This window comes from Nelumbo lutea, chromosome 1 (genome assembly GCF_056320005.1).
Source record: "Nelumbo lutea isolate HS-2025 chromosome 1, American lotus-T2T, whole genome shotgun sequence".
NCBI lineage: Eukaryota > Viridiplantae > Streptophyta > Magnoliopsida > Proteales > Nelumbonaceae > Nelumbo > Nelumbo lutea.
Genome location: NC_142684.1, coordinates 174437316 through 174457538, shown reverse-complemented (window position 1 = coordinate 174457538; position 20223 = coordinate 174437316). Strand labels below are relative to the sequence as shown.

Sequence of the window (20223 nt, the reverse complement as noted above, 5' to 3'; positions counted from 1 at the left end):
CGACTGGGTGTATTGTATGTGCCAATTGCCATTTAGCTAATAAGCCCGTGGATATTGAGGTTTCAGTACTTCCTGATACTGTATTTGAAGCAGTTGTTAGAATTTCATTTGCAGAGAAGGAAACAAAGGGGCTGATTATAGCCATTAGTTAATATGGGAACATCACCCAGATCTGATTATGTGCGGGAAGCAACCAGGGTTTGCCATTGGACGGCTTTATGAGAAGTGTGATGGGAAGTGCTTAATATGTGACTCGTATGTTCGACCTTGTACCCTTGTGCGGGTCTCTGATGAATGCAATTATGGGTCATTCCAGGGACGATGTGTGATCTGTGGAGGCGTGGGGATATCCGATGCCTACTACTGCAAGGAGTGTACTCAGCAGGAGAAGGATAGGGATGGATGTCCAAAGATCGTCAATTTGGGGAGTGCTAAAACAGATCTCTTGGCTTTAAGAAAAGATGATGAGAGATGTGAAATAATTCTTTTTAGTTTTTACTACTTAAAGGCGACTCCCTCGTTTTCTCTTTTATTCTGCTGCTTACTCTATGGCGTCCTTACGAACTGACACCATTCATGTTTGATGAAAGGCGTACTGTCGGTCAAGTTTGTAAAAGTGAGTATGGTAGGTGGAATTGTTGATCCTGTAATCCTGTTTAGTACTTACTATTAGCTCAAGTTGAAATCAGCAAAATGAAAAATTTGATGACGGTCTTCCAGAAAAAAAAAACTGGATGTTGTGCTCTCAGATTGTTCATTGACTTCATTCAGCTTTTGCCTTCAGGAAATCCTGTCTTATTTTGAATTGTAAAATGGGCCAAATACTGTGGGGTTGTCATTTTCTCCAACTATAGTAAAAGCACTTGTATTCTTAGATTGAGGATGGAAAGACTGATATTTGAATGAATACACTAGAGTGGTTATGCGTTCCCCTGGATCATAACAATTCAAGCAGGTTCAAACTTATTTGATAAGAAACTGAAAAAAAAAAAGGAGCAATAAAACTTTGATTGGATGCTCATTTAAATGCATCCTTTTTATGATAAATAGGGCACATTCACTACCGTTGTAGGCTTAAGACTTCAGATAAATAAGGGGCCTGCCGAAGTCACCTGTGTGCATGTTTCGGGTTGATCAATACAATTTGGTGAGAGATATGCATAGTCATATCACACTATCACATAGAAACTAAGCTAGAACGATTAGTACCATTGTTGTTGTTTCTACGTGAAATGCCAATTTGACATTTAAACTTTCAAGGTATACCTGTTTCAACTATAAAGCCTCAAATAACAGTTGTATGTCAATTGGTATTGATCAACTCAAAACGTTTTAGGTAGAAACTGCAATGGTATCAAATACAGTTTTAATTTGGTAAGAAAAATAAAAAAGAGATGAATGCTATGGTTAATAAGGTTAGCTATTTTATACCCACTCGCAACTTTGTTTTTTTTATAAGGATCCATCAACTCATAAAAGTACCAACAGAGGGCTGGCTCCTTGTGTGTTAACTAGTTTGTTCTGGCTTTGACGTGGAATCAAATTTCGCAACCAGCACTTTGAGGAAAAAGGAGTCGGGAAAGTTATTAATGGTGCATAACATCAAATATCAAAAAAAAAAAAATCGACTCATTAAAGTTCTTCAAAATAAGCAACAATGATTCTCTTTCTTCTCTTACATGGATATAACCAGACCAGAGGAGAAGAACAAAACGATTATTAAAATCATGCGGATCTATAACACAATTTTTGAATAGCAAGACTAACAAAGGAGGATATCCTCTGATATTCTGACTTACCCAGATCAATCTAAAGCCGTCCAAGAAGGCAAAACATAAAATTTTGTTCCACCTTGGGTAAGTGATGTAAAAAGCCTCCTATTTACACAACTCCACTGTAAATCTTTAACCCACCTATGATGTAACGAATCAGGACAGGAAGGTATGTACTTTTTGGTGGTCAGAAGGTGAAGGGAAACCCAAGTCTGAAATTTTGCCAAGATACCCATTCATTTAATTGAGAAAAAATTGGTGATTAGTATTCTAAAATGCAAATCATTGCTTCCTCAATATGTCTCGTCCCTGATTAATCAGTAGATAGATATAGGATCAGAATATAAAATGAGATGAGATCACTGATTTGACAAATGTTATTATACCTAGCTATTCTTTGTCTTTGGCCATTGGGTCGATTACTTGATCATCAGGGATTCAAAACTTTGAATACATTACTTATACAAAGTTGTACTAGTAGCAGGTAATCAAAGACCATTTTTAACTTAGGTTCATCTTGTGTTCTCAAAGGGTTGGACTGGAATAAAAATCGAATCTTTGGTAACGTTTGCACAAAGTGACTACTCTTGGATTCAAAAACCGCATTTTCATTCTTTGTCAGACTGAGATATTTACTATTGCACCAACCAAATGGCCGCTTAATTACGGTCATTTTAGCCTCCCAATTTGAGGGAGTCCCTAATCGTCGAAGCCGATTAATCCTTCAATAAATTAACAAATGGTTGCTAATTTCTACACTAAAAACTCAGGATCAAAAGAGTTTAGTCTTTCTAAAGTGATTATTATGGAGCAACATGGTTTATAACCTGATTGTATTTCTCAAGAGAAATGCGATTAAAATAGGGTGGCTCAGGAAAATAGATAGGTTTTTTTGGGTAAAAGACTAACCCCCTCTAGTGTTTAATCTCCCCTATCAAGTTTATGATCCCTAACGTTATAAATAAAAAGTCTCCTTTTCCCTTTTTAATTTTTCAAATTTTCATAATAGCGGAATCCATCATTCCATAAAATGACCCATGTTTTATCTCAGTTAGTTCAACAGTTCTCTATGCAAGGATGGGTATCCTTTATCTACTCAAGGTATCCGAGGCCTAGACAACAATGAAGCAAAATACATATAATGAGTATAAATGTTGCAACTGAATCAGTGAATAAAAGGTTCAATATGAGAAGAGCACAAATACAAATATATAATGTAAATACAAGATTTAGAAATACCAAAATTTGCATCCTCTCCATCTATGATGCAGAAAAATTTGTGCAGCCATGAACCAATCGAGGATACGTCACGTTTGGCCAAATCCACTAACTTAGCAGAGTCCAAACCTTAAACGGGCGTATGGGCTCCAAAATTCCGTCTCTCAAAAATTCGCTCCCCTCCATCTAGCCCAAATTCAAACTATTCTCTCTCTAGCCACTGAACCGCCCCAGGGCTCTCAGATTTCTGCAACCACCAACCGCATCTGCTGCCGCCAGCTATTGTTTGAAAGAGAAGATAATAGTGCATCCTGAGTTTCTCTAGGATTCCTTTGACATAATAGCGTTATCAAGAATACTTCGTGCTCATACGAAATCAAATTATTGTTTTCGGGTTGGTGACTATTGAAATGAAGAATGCTAAGAAGTAACGCTTGTTGATGCTAGATATGAGGCTGAGGGCAATAAAATAATATCCTTAGTATTTGAAGTTAATTAGTCCGATCTGTAAATAAGAGAAGAGTACACCATAGAAGCCCCGGTTGTTATTCCAAGGGTGGAGATTCGGACAGTTAAGTTAGCCCAATACTTAAAAAGGGGTCAAATCAAGCAAAAGATGAGATCTTAGAACTTAGTCCTTAATGACTAAGGATGATTCTCTTGGGATTTTGAATGTGAGTGCCTCTCTTTTATAGTTAACCTTGCCTTAGGAGTGATTAGACACAATTGATGATGTGCGGCCAGGATTTGATCTCACCAACACCACGTGGCGCGATATAAGACCTGCCAAGTATCATTACAGAAAATCATTACTGCTTGAGAAATCAGGGTCCCATAGTTTTAACCAGGTTGACATGCTTTTGCTCTGATCCTACCTTATCTATATTGTACGCAAAGGTGTTTTTGCGCCTTGTTAGTTGTTGCTTTCTAGCATCCCTTTTACTGTGACTGTTTGGAAAATGAATTTGTTTAAAGGATTTCCTGGTGGAAAAACTTTACTTCATAGGCTGCCATTGCATAAGCCTAGTACCATTTTAACTCCTCGTACTTACTTGCTAGCATTCCTTTTATTCTATCAGTGTTCAGCAGTTTATTTAACGCTCTTAACAAAGTTTTGAGACTTGGCATATTGTTTCCTCAAATTGAAACACTACTATTCCTGTTTTCTATGAGTTTATGCATGAATCATCCTTTTAGTTTCTGGCTTTCTGCTCCACTATTTTAATGCCGTCGCATAATGGGCATTTCATTAATGATCGAGAAAGTACCAATGACCCTTGACCAAACTCATGATTGGGCATTACAAAATCTCCCCACACCTCAAACAGTTTTCATGGTACATTGAGTGGTTCACAAAGGCTGGATTTAAAGTACCAATCAATCATGGTACATTGATTGGCCAAATCCATTGCAGTGGCGGTGCTATTGAGAGGTGATTGTGTTGGGTTGAAGAAGAAGAAGAAGAAAAACGGGGAGAGAGGGAGAGAGGAGAGAGGGCTAGAGGGGAAAGGATATCTTTGAGAAGCGGGATTTTAGAATGTTTGGATTTGGCCAAGCGTGACGTGTCCTTTAGTGATTCATGGTTGCAAAAAATTTTCTGCACCATGGATGCAGAGGATGCTTGCTCGAAATACCATATTCTAAACAGATAGCCTGTATTCTAAATAAAGATAGGAAACATGTCACACTTTAAAACATAAATTAATGTTGCAGAAATTTATATTCTAAGATGAATGAGAAGAAAAACTAGAAATGACAGGATCAGAAATAAAATCATTACAAAGAACCAAAAGTAATTCAAACAGATGACGAAATGAGATGAAATAAACTGACATGCTTTGGTTATAATCATAAAAGACCATTTAGAGAACTTATAAGAAGAAGAAATCTGCTGCAAGCCTACAAGTTGAAGGGACAGAACAAAAAGGATGAGTTATAGTAGTAAAAAATAATTTAAAAATTTAAACACCCATAAGTCAACAATGGATATGACATTGAAGAAAATGGAATGATGAAAAAGGATTGATAAAGTCGACCCCATATAGTTAAGGCTTAGATGATGATGATGATAATCCATCCCACTCCTGTTATCGCCGTAATTCTATGTATTTGTTACACTCCATTCTTGGCTTCCTTCAATACTCTGTTCAGTGTCTACCAATTAGATGAAGGCTAAGAGTGAGCATATGAATATTCCAATTAAACGACCATAACCCTGAGCAATAAAGAATTCTCAAAAAGTCAATCAAATAGTGTGTAGAAGTACATGCGTCTAAATGATGACCCTAGCTGAATGTAAACCGGACCACTTTGGAGAGCCAATAACCAAATTCTTCAACACATGGCAATGAATGTAACTTAACTGGTAATTAAGGATCAAGCGAATATCTAAAAACATTTCAGGCTGGTAGCCATTTCAAGCGTCTTAATCAGCTAACAGCTAACAGGTACCATGTACCAAAAAATGAAAGATCAACTAATAGATATCAATAATTAGGTAAAAAAGAAAAGACGGAACACAAAATCATTTCAACTCAATATAATTAATTTTTGCTGGCCCTCTTTTTTTACCACAATCACAAAATATATATAACCAACGATGCTCCTAAATGGCCGGCATTTCACTTATTGCTAAGCACCACCTTCCATGGCTGTCCGTGTCCGATGCTTGTAGGTATCAACTCATGGGTATCCAAATATGCACCTCTGTGACTCTGACAAATGGGCAAGAAGGAAACAATGCGATGCTGTTTATAGAATGAGCTCATCATCTGTAAAATGCGCTTGGTCGAGGAATTCGGTCATTGCATTTATATTTTCCAAAATGAAAGAAAACAATTCATAAGTTCCACCAATGAAAAGCATATATGATTAAAAAGTGGAACTACATATAGCCATTGCTCAAAAAAATCTGATACCTATGATCTATGTCCCATTAACTTCGCTGTATGTTTATACTGTAACAGTGAACAAATAGAGCTTAAGCATGACGGCCAGGGCCAGCTGCAATAGGAAGATGCCCGCCACAATTAAAATCCATCTTTCACCTGAAGACATAATGTGAGCTCTGAGATTGAGGGAAACAAAGGCTGCTGACATGAACCCTGCAACACCTGCAACCGCCCACCTAAACACTTCCAGAGGTATCACGGATAGACACTGCAGTCAAATGTAGCAAAGATTTCATCAAATTAAAGCAGCAGGTGTGCGTGTAAGGTAGACCATGGATCAGTATAAAATAATAACTGGCTTATTAATTGGACAAAATGATCCTACCAACATTAGATGATCTGTCTAATGGGGGGGGGGGGAGGGGGGCGATGGGGGTGAAAGATTATCCCACCCACATTTAGAGTGGTCAAAAGTCAATAGATTAATTTTGATGGACATCTAAACGTTCTATGCAATCAGAAGCCTCTTATTATCCCCTCCACCCCAAGATGCAGGGAGTCTGGAACTGCTTTTAAGTTTACTTCTGTTAAAAGTCTGTTAGTATATGTTAAAAGTCTGTTAGCATATGTTAAAAGTCTATTAGTATACTCAGATTAGTACCGCAGGGTACTGTTGTAATTTCTCCCTTTTGTTTATGTGTTTATGTCTCCCTAATATAAATACTAAAAGCTGCTGCCGCCAGCCTAACTTTTGGCTCTCAAATCTTTTTTCTCTTTTCTCTCCTCCCTTCCTTCTCTTCTTCTCATCTTCCGGACAATATGGTATCAAAGCGGGACTATTAGATCTGAAAGGAGATCAAGCAAGCCTTCTTTTTCTGTCTTCTCTCTTCACTACCTGCTGTTGGTTTTACTGAAGATCCAGAGTACAGCACTGGATTGTTCCAGAAGTAGGTTCACTCCATTTTTTTTTTAAATTTTTTTCTGGTCGTGTACCAACTACCAGGACAGAACCTGTAATCAGTGTTTTAAAAGGCGTGGGAGACGTACGCCTCCAGGCAAGGGCACTCCCAAAATGCTCTGAGGCATATGCCAGAGGTGCTGACACCTCTGAGGTGTACTAGAGGCGTACGCCTCATGCACTTTTTTTAATGAGGCGCGCTAGAGGCATACGCCTCATGCACTTTTTTTAATGAGGCGCGCTAGAGGCATATGCCTCATGCACATCTGATATAAAAAGACAGAAAAAAAAAGGAAAAGAAAGGGAAGGGAAGGAAGGGAAAAGAAGGGAAGAAAAAAGATAAGAAAAAAGATAAGAAAAAAGAGAAAAGGAAAGGAAAGAAAAGGAAGGGAAGAAAAGATAAGGGGAAAGAAAGTGGTTTGCCCCCTGCCCCTTTGGCTGGGGGGCGACCCCCCTGCCCCCTTTTTGATGCAGCCCAATTTTTTTTTTGAGTTAGGGGGGTCTTGCTTCACTTCAGCAAGTTCGCTCGCTCACCCCCGCTTCGACAAGAACCCCCACTTCAGCGAGTTCTTCTTAATATAAAAGATTTTTATTAAAAATAAAGAAAAAATGAGATCCCCCCTTCCTCTTCATCCTCCTCCTAACCCTCCTCCTCTTACGCCTCCTTGTGTTCGGGAGGCTTACGCCTCTTGCGTTTTGAACTACACCTCATGTATCTAGGTAGTGAAACACCTCGCGTCATGCTTCCACGTTTTAAAACATTGCATGTAATAGGTTCACTTAACTGATGTGAGGTGATCAGCACCTCTTCTTTCCTTTTTTGTGGGATCGGTTGATCCTTGTGATGATTTGTAGGTTGGCGATGACCTGTATATGCTTTGACAGCAGTCCTATAGTATGTTTGTAGGTCAGGAGATGACCTGTATGTACTGTAACAGCAGTAGACTTTTCTTCTTTGATGATTGAAGGGCTGTGTTTGAACTGAAAGGTGGTTGTTTCTAGTTTCCTGGGGTGTTGGACTGTACTGTTTTAGGGTTTTGTGACTAATTTGGGTGTGACCTAAAACAGTTATCATGAGTGGTGAAGATTCTGCCACATTTGGTGTTTTCTCAATGCAGAATGGACTGAGTGGGGGTATGGATTTATCTTTCCCTATGGCTGTCCTACCTCTTGATGGTTTGAATTACATAGAATGGTCGAAGGGGATTAGGTTGTACATTATTGCAAGGGGAAAGATAAGATATATAAATAAGGTTAAAAAAATCAATACGATACGCCCCATATTGGGCGTATCGTATCGTATATTTTGGGTCCTGATACGCCTGTTTACATGTGTTTTGGGACCCCGCTATTTTTTAATGAAAAATATGGGTATTAAACTACCCAAAAAACAAATTTTGAAAAAAAAGACCATATTTCCGCATGGTTCAAAGTACCGATACACCTCTGCCGATATGCAGAGGCGTATCGATACTTTGAACCATGTATATAAATGAAAGAATTAAAGAACCTAATTTTGGCAATGCTGAATATGATATATGGAATCAAGAAAACAGCATGGTTATGTCCTAGCTTTTAGTCTCTATGCAACCTCAAGTGAGACGAAATTTTACATAGGCTGAAATGGCTTATGAGATTTGGGAACAAGCAAAGTCAAACCTATTCTAAATTGCGTCACTATGCAAAGATCTATCAATTACAGGCAAAATCATCTACTTACAAACAGGGGGAAAGGAATCAACCTATTTAGACTTGACCTCCATCTTGAAGGAGTCAGATCACTATTAGAGTGTGAACTGGAATTGTGATGAAGATGCAAAAGCATACAAGTCCCTTGTTTCCCAGCAACGGGTATTTGCATTTCTCCATGGCTTGAACCCCGTGTATGAATCCATTAGAGTCCAAATCTTAGGCAGCAAAGATCTTCCATCTATCCAGGAGGTATATGCATTAATACAGTAAGAGGAAAGTAGAAGAAATTTGATGAATAATTTTGGGGAGGATGCAGTTGTGTTGGCAGCGAAAGGGAATGCTGTTATAGGTGGGGGAAATCCCTTTAAGAAGGGAGACTTTCAACAAAGGGTAGACAAGAGCACCCATTGCCAAAAGTCTCGACAAACCCGTGATACATACTAGGAACTTCATGGGAAGCCAAAATGGGCTCAGGAATTGAGGTGACGTTTGATAACACTTTTCAGACCTCTTAATTATGAAAACGTTGCTTTTCAGACACCACCTATGTTTGGGTTGAGTCTGAAAAAAGGATCTGAAATGCATTTTTAGATCTTAAACTTTAAGACCCAGGCCAAGCACTGAACGCGGTCAGATGCATTTTAGACCTGGCCGAAAGTCTAAAATATCCTTGATATTTTTAATAATGACAAATTATACCCTCATTTAAACTCGATATAAGCCTATTTAATCTGTTGCCATCGAACGAGAAGGGAGACAACGATGGAGAACTCAGAGAAACCCTATGATGGAGATCTCATCGGAAAGAAAATCTCTCTCAAATTAGACCCTCTTCAGATTTTAGACACTTAATATCTTTTTAACTTTTCAGATTTCAGATTTATCAAACACTACCTAAGTAAGTAATAAACAAGGTTCAGATCTGAATAAGAAATCAGGACAGCAAGGTCTGAGAAAGCTCACTACGGCAAACATGGCTACTCAGGAGAATCAACCCCCTACTACTATTGTAACTTAGATACATACCTCTAGTTCTGACCCTAGGAAGGATATCATTAATTCCTTTCATGACCATTTAGAACTCTATGGTAGGGCAATTTGTCAGATGGATGCTCCTCCTCTCTTAATCTAATTTGTGTATACATCAGGTAATTCTGCCACAACTTTCCATGTATCGTATCATTCCCCTGACTCTCCTTGGATAATTGATTCTTGAGCGTCAAAACATATGACTGGTAAGTCCACTTACTTTCAAATCTATCATCTTATCTCTAGAAGAGACAAGTGAGACTAGATGATGGGTCATACACTTCTATAGCTGGTCAAGGAACCATTTCTCTTCCCTTTGGTCTTACCCTTTCCAATGTTTTACATGTTCCAAAATTCCCTATTAACTTGTTCTCTGTTAGTAGTATCACTAATTCATTAAAATGCTTCGTCCATTTTTTCCTTCTTATTGTGTGATCCGAGATTTGGCCTCAAGGAAGACGATTGGTAGAGGACGTATGGTGGATGGATTCTACATGCTGGAGAGTAAGGTTGGTCTTACAGTCTAAGAGTCAGGTTTATTTATGGCACATTCGTCTTGGCCATTTATCTTTTGAGTCTTTGAAATTGGTATTCCTAGAGTTGTTTAAGTCAGTGTCCATGTTAGAGTTTACGTGTCAAACGTGTCAATTGAGTAAACATTGTAGATCTCATTTTTCTTCAAAGAATAATAAATCTGAATTTTCTTTTCATATTGTTCATTATGATGTTTGGGGCCCTGTTACTTTACCATCTGAGAGTGGCTACAAGTATTTTATTACCTTTATTGATGATTACTCTAGATACACATTGGTGTATCCCATGTGAACTAGGGATGAAGTACCAAAAGTTATCCAAACTTTCCAATGAATGATCTTCACCCAATTTCAAACTGAAATCCAAGTCTTCCAATCCAACAATGCCAAAGAATACTTTCATAATGATCTCGCGGAGTTCTTTGCTTCACGTGGATCACTTCACGGTAGCTCATGTGCCCAAGCACCCCAACAAAATGGTGTTGAAAGAAAGAACCGACATCTTCTTGAAGTGGCTAGGAGGTTATTGATTCATATGAATGTCCCAAAACGTTTTTGGCTTGAGGTTGTTCTTTGTACTGCTTATCTCATTAATTGTATGCCCTCTTGCTGGTTAGAGTGCAAAGCCCCACATCAACTCCTTTTTCCCAAAGCTCCTTTCCTTTCTATTCCTCTACGTGTGTTTGGTTGTCATTTCTTTGTTCAAAACTTGTCATCCACTTGTGGAAAGTTGAATCCTCGTGCTATCCCTTGCATCTTCTTGGGGTACTCCACAACTCAGAAGGGGTATTGGTGCTTTGATCCAATCTCTCGAAAATATTACATTTCTATGGATGTCTCTTTCTTTGAGAGTGAGTCTTTCTTCCCTGTTTCTCCTCAGGGGGAGTGTAGGAATGAGGAAAAACCGGTTTAGCTCCCTCTTCTTCCTGATCCTCCTCCCTTTTGTGTTTTCTTTCATCGTCATAAAGGCTAACCTTATTCAAGAGATGTGGAGCACCTAGAAGCTATACAACCAATGCCATCAAACTCTCTAGGGGTGGATCCTACCCAACCAGGTACCTTGTTTCCCATTGATGTTCCTAACCCTATTGCTATTTATACCTCTATTGTTGATGACCTTAACCTTCCTATTGCTCACCGGAAGGGTATTAGGTCTTACACTACTAAACATCCCATTTCCCATTTTGTTTCCTATGAGAACACTTCACCTTCCTTTTGGGCCTTTCTTTCTTCCATTAACAGTGCTCCTATTCCTAAGAATGTGGCAAAAGCTTCATTGGTGCCTAAATGGACAGATTCTATGAAGGAAGAAATTAATGCTTTGCATAAAAGTGGCACATGGGAATTGGTAGATCTTCTTGAGGGGAAGGAACTAGTTGGATGTAAGTGGGCTTTCATGGTAAACATAGGGCTGATGGCACAGTGAAAAGGTATGAAGTTTGCTTAGTGGCAAAAGGGTTTACACAAGTGTATGGAGTGGATTATGTAGAAACCTTTGCACCAGTTGATAAGATGAATTCCATTAGAGTCCTTTTTCTCTTTAGCTGCTAATCTCGATTGGGACCTTCATCAACTAGATATCAAGAATGCATTTCTAAATGGTGATCTTGAAGAAGAAGTGTACATGGTACAACCCCCTAGTTTCTGGGCTTAAGGTGATCAACAGAAAGTGTGTAGGTTAAAAAAACTTGTTGAGTGAGTTGGGATTTGCAGTTGATGAACCTATGACCTTATATTGTGATAACAAAGCAGCCATAAACATTGCTGCTAATCCAATGCTGCATGATAGAATTAAATACATCGAAGTCGACAAACATTTTATCAGAGAAAAGGTTGTCAAAGGGGAAGTGTGTACCCCCTATGTCAGTTCTGAAGACCAACTTGCAGACATCTTCACAAAGGGGTTACATCACTTACGACGTCATGATTTATGTTCTATGTCCCAACTTGAGGGGGAGTGTTAAAAGTCTGTTAGTATATGTTAATAGTCTATTAGCATATGTTAAAAGTCTGTTACTATACTTAGATTAGTACCGCAGGGGTACTGTTGTAATTTCTCCCTTTCTTTTATTTGCTTATGTTGCCTTAAAATAAATACTAAAAGCTGGCGCTGCCAGCCTAACTTTTTGGCTCTCAAATATTTTTTCTCTCTTCTCTCTGCTCTCTTCCTTCTCTTCTTCTTCTTCTCATATTCTAGATGATAACTTTCAAACAGGGGCCACTTTTTTACCAACAATGGTTCATTGTTTTCAATACAACTCACTGGAAATATCTGCATTTGGCATCAGTTTTCTGTAAGCTCATGAAAGCAATGCTTGATGGCGTAAAAGATAAAACCATTAACACTTATAAGATGCTACAACAGAGGCAGAACTCTTGGTGCTTGTCCCCTCATGTGTGTCCTCTGTCCTAAGAGAGGGCAGATCATCAATCATCTCTTTTTATCTTTGCAATTCAGGTCTGGAACCATTTTTTACTCCTTTTTGGGACTTCTTAGTCATTGCCTTCAGATGTTAGTATGCTGTTTTCTGCACAACCTGATTCTTGCTATATAAAAAAGGGGGGAAATTCTATGGCAGTGCACTAGAGATGTCATCTTACAGTGTCTGGGATAAAAAAAATGTTATGATTTTGACAAGTCAAAAAATAATTTTTTTTTTATCTTGTTACAATGAGGACCATCCAATGGGTTCTTATCTGAGAAGAATTAGTGTCCATGAAGTATCTAATGAGGGTCTGGCAGGATATTGCAGGATATTTTGATAGACTGAGTATGGTAGAATGGAGGGCTCTGGAAGGAGGGAAACCAAAATTAAATTTTATCCCTGGCAATCTGGGAGTCTCTGTTTTTGTTTTTTTTTTTTTTTTGGGGGGGGGGGGATGCCCGGAGGGGGTATTAGACATGGTTAGTAATGGCAGCATTCCACTCAGTTTCTCAGGGAAATGGGTTTTGGGAACTCAGTGAAAAGCAGAAATCTTGGCTTTACTAACATGCTTGCTCACAGTTGGGCTATGTCTGGATGGAGAGAATTAATTGTTGAAGGAGACTATCAGGTAATTCATCAAAAAAAAAGGAGACTATCAGGTAGTCATCAGCTGGCTGAGAGGTCAGAGAGAAGAATTACGTATCTTCAAATTCCTAGTTAGAAAAATAAGAGCAGGTTGAAGACTTCAATGCCATGTTTAGGTGGGTCCCAAGTACAGAAAACAGTGCAGCTGATTATCTGGCCATAAAAGGGGTCAACAAGGATGCTATTGTATTGGGAATGCCAGGACCTGGGTCTTAGTTGTAATGGAGTTTTTTGTTCTATTAACATCAGTCGTAATGCAACCCTATTTTGCATTGTTAACCATTTTTTTGTTAAACTAAACTGACTTCTTCTATGATAAAATTAACATATGACTGTTGTTTTTCAAAAACAAAAAATGAAAAAAAACACTTACCGAGGCAGGAATGAAGACAAAGAGGGAGTACCCATATAGGCAAAGTAGGTGCACAAAGCCGAATGGTGCTGAGAAGTATTTTAGGATGAAATACACGGCAAGTGGAACAATGGTGACATAACCATAAAACAAACCAGCTGACCATGAAATAAGTTGGATGTCATAGTCCCACTCTTTGTTTTGCAGTTTGCGTGCTAGGTATGTGACAAATGTTGCAATTGATGCTGCTACAAATATTAACGTAGTACATATCCAAAATGGTCCATACCTGCCCAGAATTTGCTTTTAAAATTATAAGACATTTCATCACCATTACAAAAATTGAGAGTAAATCAAAAAAGTCCCTAGCAACTTTTTAACAATTATGAGTTGAAGAATGGTAGAGCTTTCAAAGAGATCCACATGATGGGAATGGCAAGTCCTAGCTATGATTTTTATAGTTCAAATAGTTCAACTTATGTAGGACTTGTCAACTTGAACCTATAATGTTGCAACCGTCATGTGTTAATAACATGCTCTAATCAATTTAGCTTATATGCTTCTTTTTTTTGGGATCAATAGCTTAGCTTATACGCTTCTGGAAAAAAACTTTTTTGATCAGTACTTCTGGAAATATTTTTTTAGAACATAAATTTTCATATTCTTATATGTAAAAATTTTTCTAAGTGGCACATCACTTCATTTGGGAACACACCTCACCTTGCACCTTGCACTTCAACTTCTGGGAATCCTTTTCAATTCAGTTGAACTTCTTACTTCTAAAACACTGAACTTGTCATAGGAGATACTCAAATGGTAATGGATTGGATATGGGGCAGATCAAGTTGTACCTGGAGGTTATGCCATCATTAGGGATGCAAGTCTGTCAGGCTGGTTTAGGTTGGGTTGAGGTCCACCCTAATCCAACCCGACTTTTTTGGGTTGGCCTGGTTTCTTCACTTCATCTTGCTAAAATATTATTATTTCTTAGACTTAAGGTTAGTAGATTAAGGTTTACCGATTTTAGCATTATTACATGCACAAACACAAAATCTTGAGTTGACAAGCATTAGAATGCATGTTTGAGTCTGAAAATGACCACTCTGGTGCAAAAAATTGCCAAAGGTTAGGTCTATATCCAGTTCATCCCTTCCAAGACCCCAGATAGCTAGGACCAATATTGGGTAATGGCCTTTAATATATTGGATGCATACATGCAACCATAAATACATATACTTTTTCATGGGCTCGACTACGATGCTAGAAAGACATTATATGAAAAAATTTATAACCCATCAACAGACATCATAAAAGTGGTGACCAATCAGGTGGGTTTTCATCAAAATTCACAGGGAGGTTTGATTGGTCAAAGGCTTTCTGGTATCATGTTTTTCTGGCATCATATATTTTACCACTACTGTATAAGTCCAAGTTGTAATCATCAAAAAAAAACCTGGTCCAAGTTGTACCCCAATTCATCATATACTAAGGAGGGGAGAACAACTGCAGGCTGAAACCTCCGTTCATTTGGGTTCATGGGTCCCTTAATTCCTTACTCCTTAGCTGATTTGTCGGCCAGAGCAGGGTTTGAAAGAACTGTTTTTCAAGAACAAGGCAAATTATTTTATTTTCAGGAACCTTTTGGACAGGATAGGATACTTACGCATATTTTTGCACAAGGAAGCCCTTTACTTAGGTTTGAGCTACCCCAGCTCCCAGGCACTCATTGTTATGTCTTTCTAATTACTCCAAGCACTGCTATTCTTTGACAAAATGACGGTTATATATGGTTTCATGTAGTTGATAAAAAGTATTTTCCTGAAATTATAGAAATGGTTAAAGATCAGACATCTTACAGGTCTGGGTTGCTAGCAATCTTTTCAGAAAAATTTCCTTTAAATGGAAAGAGTGACTCCTTAACCCTCTCTAATACATCTGAAGTGTCTACATCAAAGTATGGCTTGTAAGCAGCTACCGAGAAAATTCGAAGCCAACCACTTGGCTGAGATTCATCAGAGCTACTACCAGAAACTGGCTTTGAGAATGTATCTACAGCAATTCAAAACAAACACAGTTACAAAAAATAATAAAAAGATGTTAAAGAAGTGAAAGTACTAGCCACTAACCATAATTAAAATAATTGCAAATTACTAAACTGTTCTGATCCATGTACAGTCATTCTACAACATTAAATCCTAAGAAGAATTTTATGGTAAGATTTATCAGCTATTGATTACCTTTATGTACACTATCCAATCCTTCTACAAAATACAAAAAACAGAACTACCATCTTCTAAAACTAATATTCTACTGAAAAGAAAGAATATACAATATAAGATAAGGATTTTCTATGTCTAAGCATGATCTATCTATACAATTATTAATGAAAAACTAGAAATCCAGGGACATGCAAACATCCTTGGCCTTTCAGGGGCGTGCAGTAATGAGATATTGCCCATCTTTTCCTTTTATCCTGATCTCCCTAAACCTTTCCTATCTAAAAGAAGCATAATAGTTAATATTTAGAGGAAGAAAAAAACTAATATGGGAAGTCTACACTAAAAAGTGGTTGAAGTGGCAATTTAGTCAACTGGGATGACAATGGCATATAAGGGATCTTTGGTCAGCCCAATCCTTAGCACTAGGCTGCTGTCCTGAGCCAATTAATCATATTATACATTGCCAATTAAAAATTTCAAATACCATGTATAATTTGTATGCTATGATTTGAACAAAAGAAGAAAGAAAACGCAACCAAATACCCTAACACCTAAAATGAAGGCAACCATTTTTTGCTTTATACAAAGTTTAAATTGTATTACCATATAAGAAGGGCCATTGCCCCATATACAAAAATTACAAGATATGGCATGTATGGCATGCACATCAAATTTCCACCAGAGGAAAAGAAAATAATGTCATGCTAGTTGTCATGAAAGTTAGAAAAATTAAGGTCACTAAGACCACTAATCTGTGAAGGCAACCATTTTTGTTTTATATGTAAGGTATAAGTTGTATTACCATATAAAAAAGGGCATTTCCCCCATATACAAAAGTAAGAAAATATGACATGTACAACATGCACATCTAATCTCTTGCTGATAAAAAACAAAATATGAACATCTAATCTTATTACAAAATAAATAAAAAAAAAATATTTTAAGGTCCCTGAGATCTTCTGAAACAGGTTTACAAGAATAAGCCAAATGCTCCACTTTTGTAAGGATGGACAACTTAAAGCACCTATGTTCTCAAATATATGCCTGCTTATTTCACTCAATAGGCTCCACCTAATAGCAAAGAGGGCAATCTTGTTTAACTCTAGACTGTCCATAAATAAACATTCATATACACATTATAGAAATTGTTAGGGAATATCAACCTATTCAAGGACCTCATCTAACAACTTAAGCTTTTAGGTTGAATGGTTCTTTGAGATGGTACAGAGACACTTTGACCAAGTGGTCTAGTGTTCGATCCTCATTACCCCCATTATAATTATTTAAGTTTCAGCACAAGATATGGGTGGGCCTGTGCTTGTTCACACTTCAAGCCCAATGGGCTTTCGTGTGTTAGAGAATATCAACCTATTCAAGGACCTCACCTAACAGTTTAAGCTTTTAGGTTGAATGGTTCTTTGAGAGAAAAGTTACAGTGAATAATATAACATGGGATATGCAATGCCTGTATGTAACTATGTATTATAATGCAATATGCATTACATACATCCCCACACCATGTACAACAATTTGGTAATATCCACCTTAAATACATGTATCAAGTCCCAAAATCATTTCTGGGTGTCATAGATCAGAGTTGGTAAATGGATTGTATTTCCTTGGGTTGTCAACTATTTTATGCATTAGGCCCCAATACTAACCTTAAGTTCATATTTTACATGTTAACACTTAACTTTTTAACAATTCTAATTATTATAATAGCATTATTACCCAAATCTGTTATCAAATGTACTTTTGATCCATGCAAAATGCTACTGATACACTGACCAAAGTTACCATCTACCATCCTATACATTAGAATGGAACTGATTCAAGTATGCTGTTCATTTTGTAGGGAAACAAATGAAAGCATCAATTACCTATTTGTATCTTGGAAGCTTAGAAGAAATCTTTCCACCATAGGATTATCCTCCTCAAATTAACTCGAATATTTGCACAACCTAAGGAAATAAAATTCATTTGCCAACTCTGAGCTATGATACCTGGATACCTATACATGCCAAGCTTATTGGTGTTGGGCACCATACTTACCAGATATGACACTGGATATTGCATGGACACTTCTAGATGTACTCTATGGTATTAACACTTTTAAAATAGGTAAAATGGTATGTTTTAACATATTATACTATAAAAATCTGTACATGTCAGAAATTTAAATAAATTTAGCAATACTACGGGATACCTGAACCCATAACTGTGTCTCAGATTTCAGGTAATGAAGAGTTGTATCCCCATTTCTGATATTCGTGTCTGTGTCCATACCTGTATCTGGGCATCCTAGATTTGAAGTAAATCCTTCTTTATAAATGAATACTGAAAATGCGTAACTTGTTCTCTAGGCCATTACCCAATGTTGGTCAACATCATTTGGAGTCCTTGGAGGAGTAGACTGGATCCAAAACCTAACATTTGCTTTTTTTCTTTTTTTTCTTTTTTGCATAAAATGGCCACTCTTAAACTTGGACCTGCATTGTTATGCTTGTCCTCCTGATATTTTACTGTTTTACCAAGCAAACTTGCTCTAAAAGGAAACAAATAGCAAAGAAAAGCAAAAAAGTTCCCATTCATAATTGAAATAACTGCATCAGATCTTCAAAAGTTGATACACAATTTGGAACTATTCCTATAATAGTATGGTTTTTTGTCTGGTGTTAGGTGCACTGAATCTGAATGTCCTGCATCACAAGGATTTTTCTGAACCATAATTCCTTATCTGGTTTTATAAATATCTTAAGATCCAATCTGAACTTATATTGTGAGAAAGACTTTAGAGTACCATATCGGAATGTTTCTAGAGTGGGTAGAAAATTCATAATAGATGATCTCCTTACAATATATACATTTTCTTGGACAAATTATGGCTTTATGCCATTCCACATTGTCTGGTTATGTTTGATAATCAGATGTTGTTGTAGTTCTAGGATGAAGTGCAGAACAGTGCCAAGTGCTAATGAAGTGAAAAATGTATAAATTCCCCATATGGGCAATGCTAAATATTTATAGCTGCAAAGGAGCAACAAGGAATATGACATTTTTATGTTTGTACTATAACAGTAGTTGAACAAACCAAACATTGGGACTTGGTGAAGTGGCCCGGTGTTTTTCCATAACCAGACCAAAGCCCTCATCTTAGTTCATTAAGGTAACAGAATAAGAGAACCACGTTAACAAACTAGTGTGATTAGATTTGCTCAGAGCTCCCACCATATGCAAATTGTAACTCCGAATACCTACCAGATGGTGCAACTACAAGTTCAGAGCTCCCAATGTGGATGCAATTTTCAGAAACAATACTGCTGGGAATACTAAGAGCTCAAAATAGTCAATATTAGAAGCTACTAATTGAAATTTTAAAATCCATGCATCATCTTTATTTCTTTGGTGGTCAACCTGCTAAACAAGATTCCCCACCTAACTCATGTTTATTCAAACAGTTCACAGCGAAACCTCCAACACAAAAATCGGGTTCTTCTTATAGGAGGACTGCAAAAGATTAGGACCATATCCAATCCAACCATCTCATGAGCCCAGATAGCTGGGGCCAACATTAATGACCTTACAGGTCTGCACTTTGGTTATATCTTGAAAACTTGAAAATTAATCAAGGAAACATCAAATGTTTATTGAGACGAATTAAAATGAACTGGTTTTATCTCCGTTATGGTTTGAAACAAGGTACTTAAGTTCTAGTTTTCACAAGGATCAATGAGCAACAACTAACACCGCCTTTCTCGAAAGTATGAATTTACCCAAAGAAAAAACAAAAGGGAAACTCAACAAAGAAACAAGATGCGCACCATCAGCATCACGCGGGGGCCGAAAGCCACCGGAAATCTTCCCTTGTGTTTCGGAAGGTGGAAACGTCTGAAGATTCGACTCTGCATCCATATACCATCGCATGAACTAATAAGAAACACGGAACTAAAGAAAACGATAACCAAAAAAACTCCTAGACAAATTCGAAGAATGGCAAAAGGAAAAATATGAGAAAAAAAAAAAAAACTTAACCTGCGAATTTGACGGTTACAGGAGTAGGATCTGGAACCGCCTGCAAATAGAAGAAAACCGGTAAACAGAGATCTAATGATTTTCGAAACAAAACGTGGAGAGAGAGAAGAAAATGCGAATTGAAAATGACGAGGCTAATGGGATGATAGAATGTAGAATAATTACAGGGACGGATCCAGAAACTTTGTGGTTGTCGAGACTGGTATAGCCACTCGACATCATCTTTTCCCGACTGGAAATCGCGGGAAAACCAAATTCACCTCTGCTTTCTCTTTTCTTCTCGGACGGATCCTTCTCACTTCTCAGTGAGCGAAAGCAATGAAACTCCCCAACGGCCAAACCTGTAGGCTGTAGCTGCAGGGCCGTAGTCCCAGACCCCACTCCTACGTGGCGTCCATCAAGACACTGGATGAGTATAACGTCGTCTTCCGATTCTGAGAAACCGTGCGCAAAATA

The 20223-nt window shown here is 37.7% G+C and overlaps 1 protein-coding gene across 2 annotated transcripts; it reads right to left on the bottom strand.

Moving 5' to 3' along the window:
* Positions 1 to 5320: 5320 nt before the first annotated feature.
* LOC148879312 (uncharacterized) lies at positions 5321 to 20187 on the bottom strand. Of its 2 annotated transcripts, XM_088960820.1 has the most exons (7): positions 19933 to 20089; positions 19768 to 19807; positions 19557 to 19637; positions 15373 to 15565; positions 13538 to 13805; positions 5909 to 6149; positions 5321 to 5761 (listed from the first exon to the last, which is right to left on the bottom strand). In XM_088960820.1, exons 1-6 carry the CDS (start codon positions 19987 to 19989, stop codon positions 5943 to 5945), a joined length of 846 nt encoding a protein of 281 aa, XP_088816946.1. In that variant the 5' UTR covers positions 19990 to 20089; the 3' UTR covers positions 5321 to 5761; positions 5909 to 5942. The 2 variants fall into 2 exon arrangements, with proteins under 2 accessions (XP_088816946.1, XP_088816945.1); XM_088960819.1 differs by lacking the exon at positions 5321 to 5761 and having other exon boundaries at positions 5775 to 6149; positions 19933 to 20187.
* Positions 20188 to 20223: the final 36 nt, after the last annotated feature.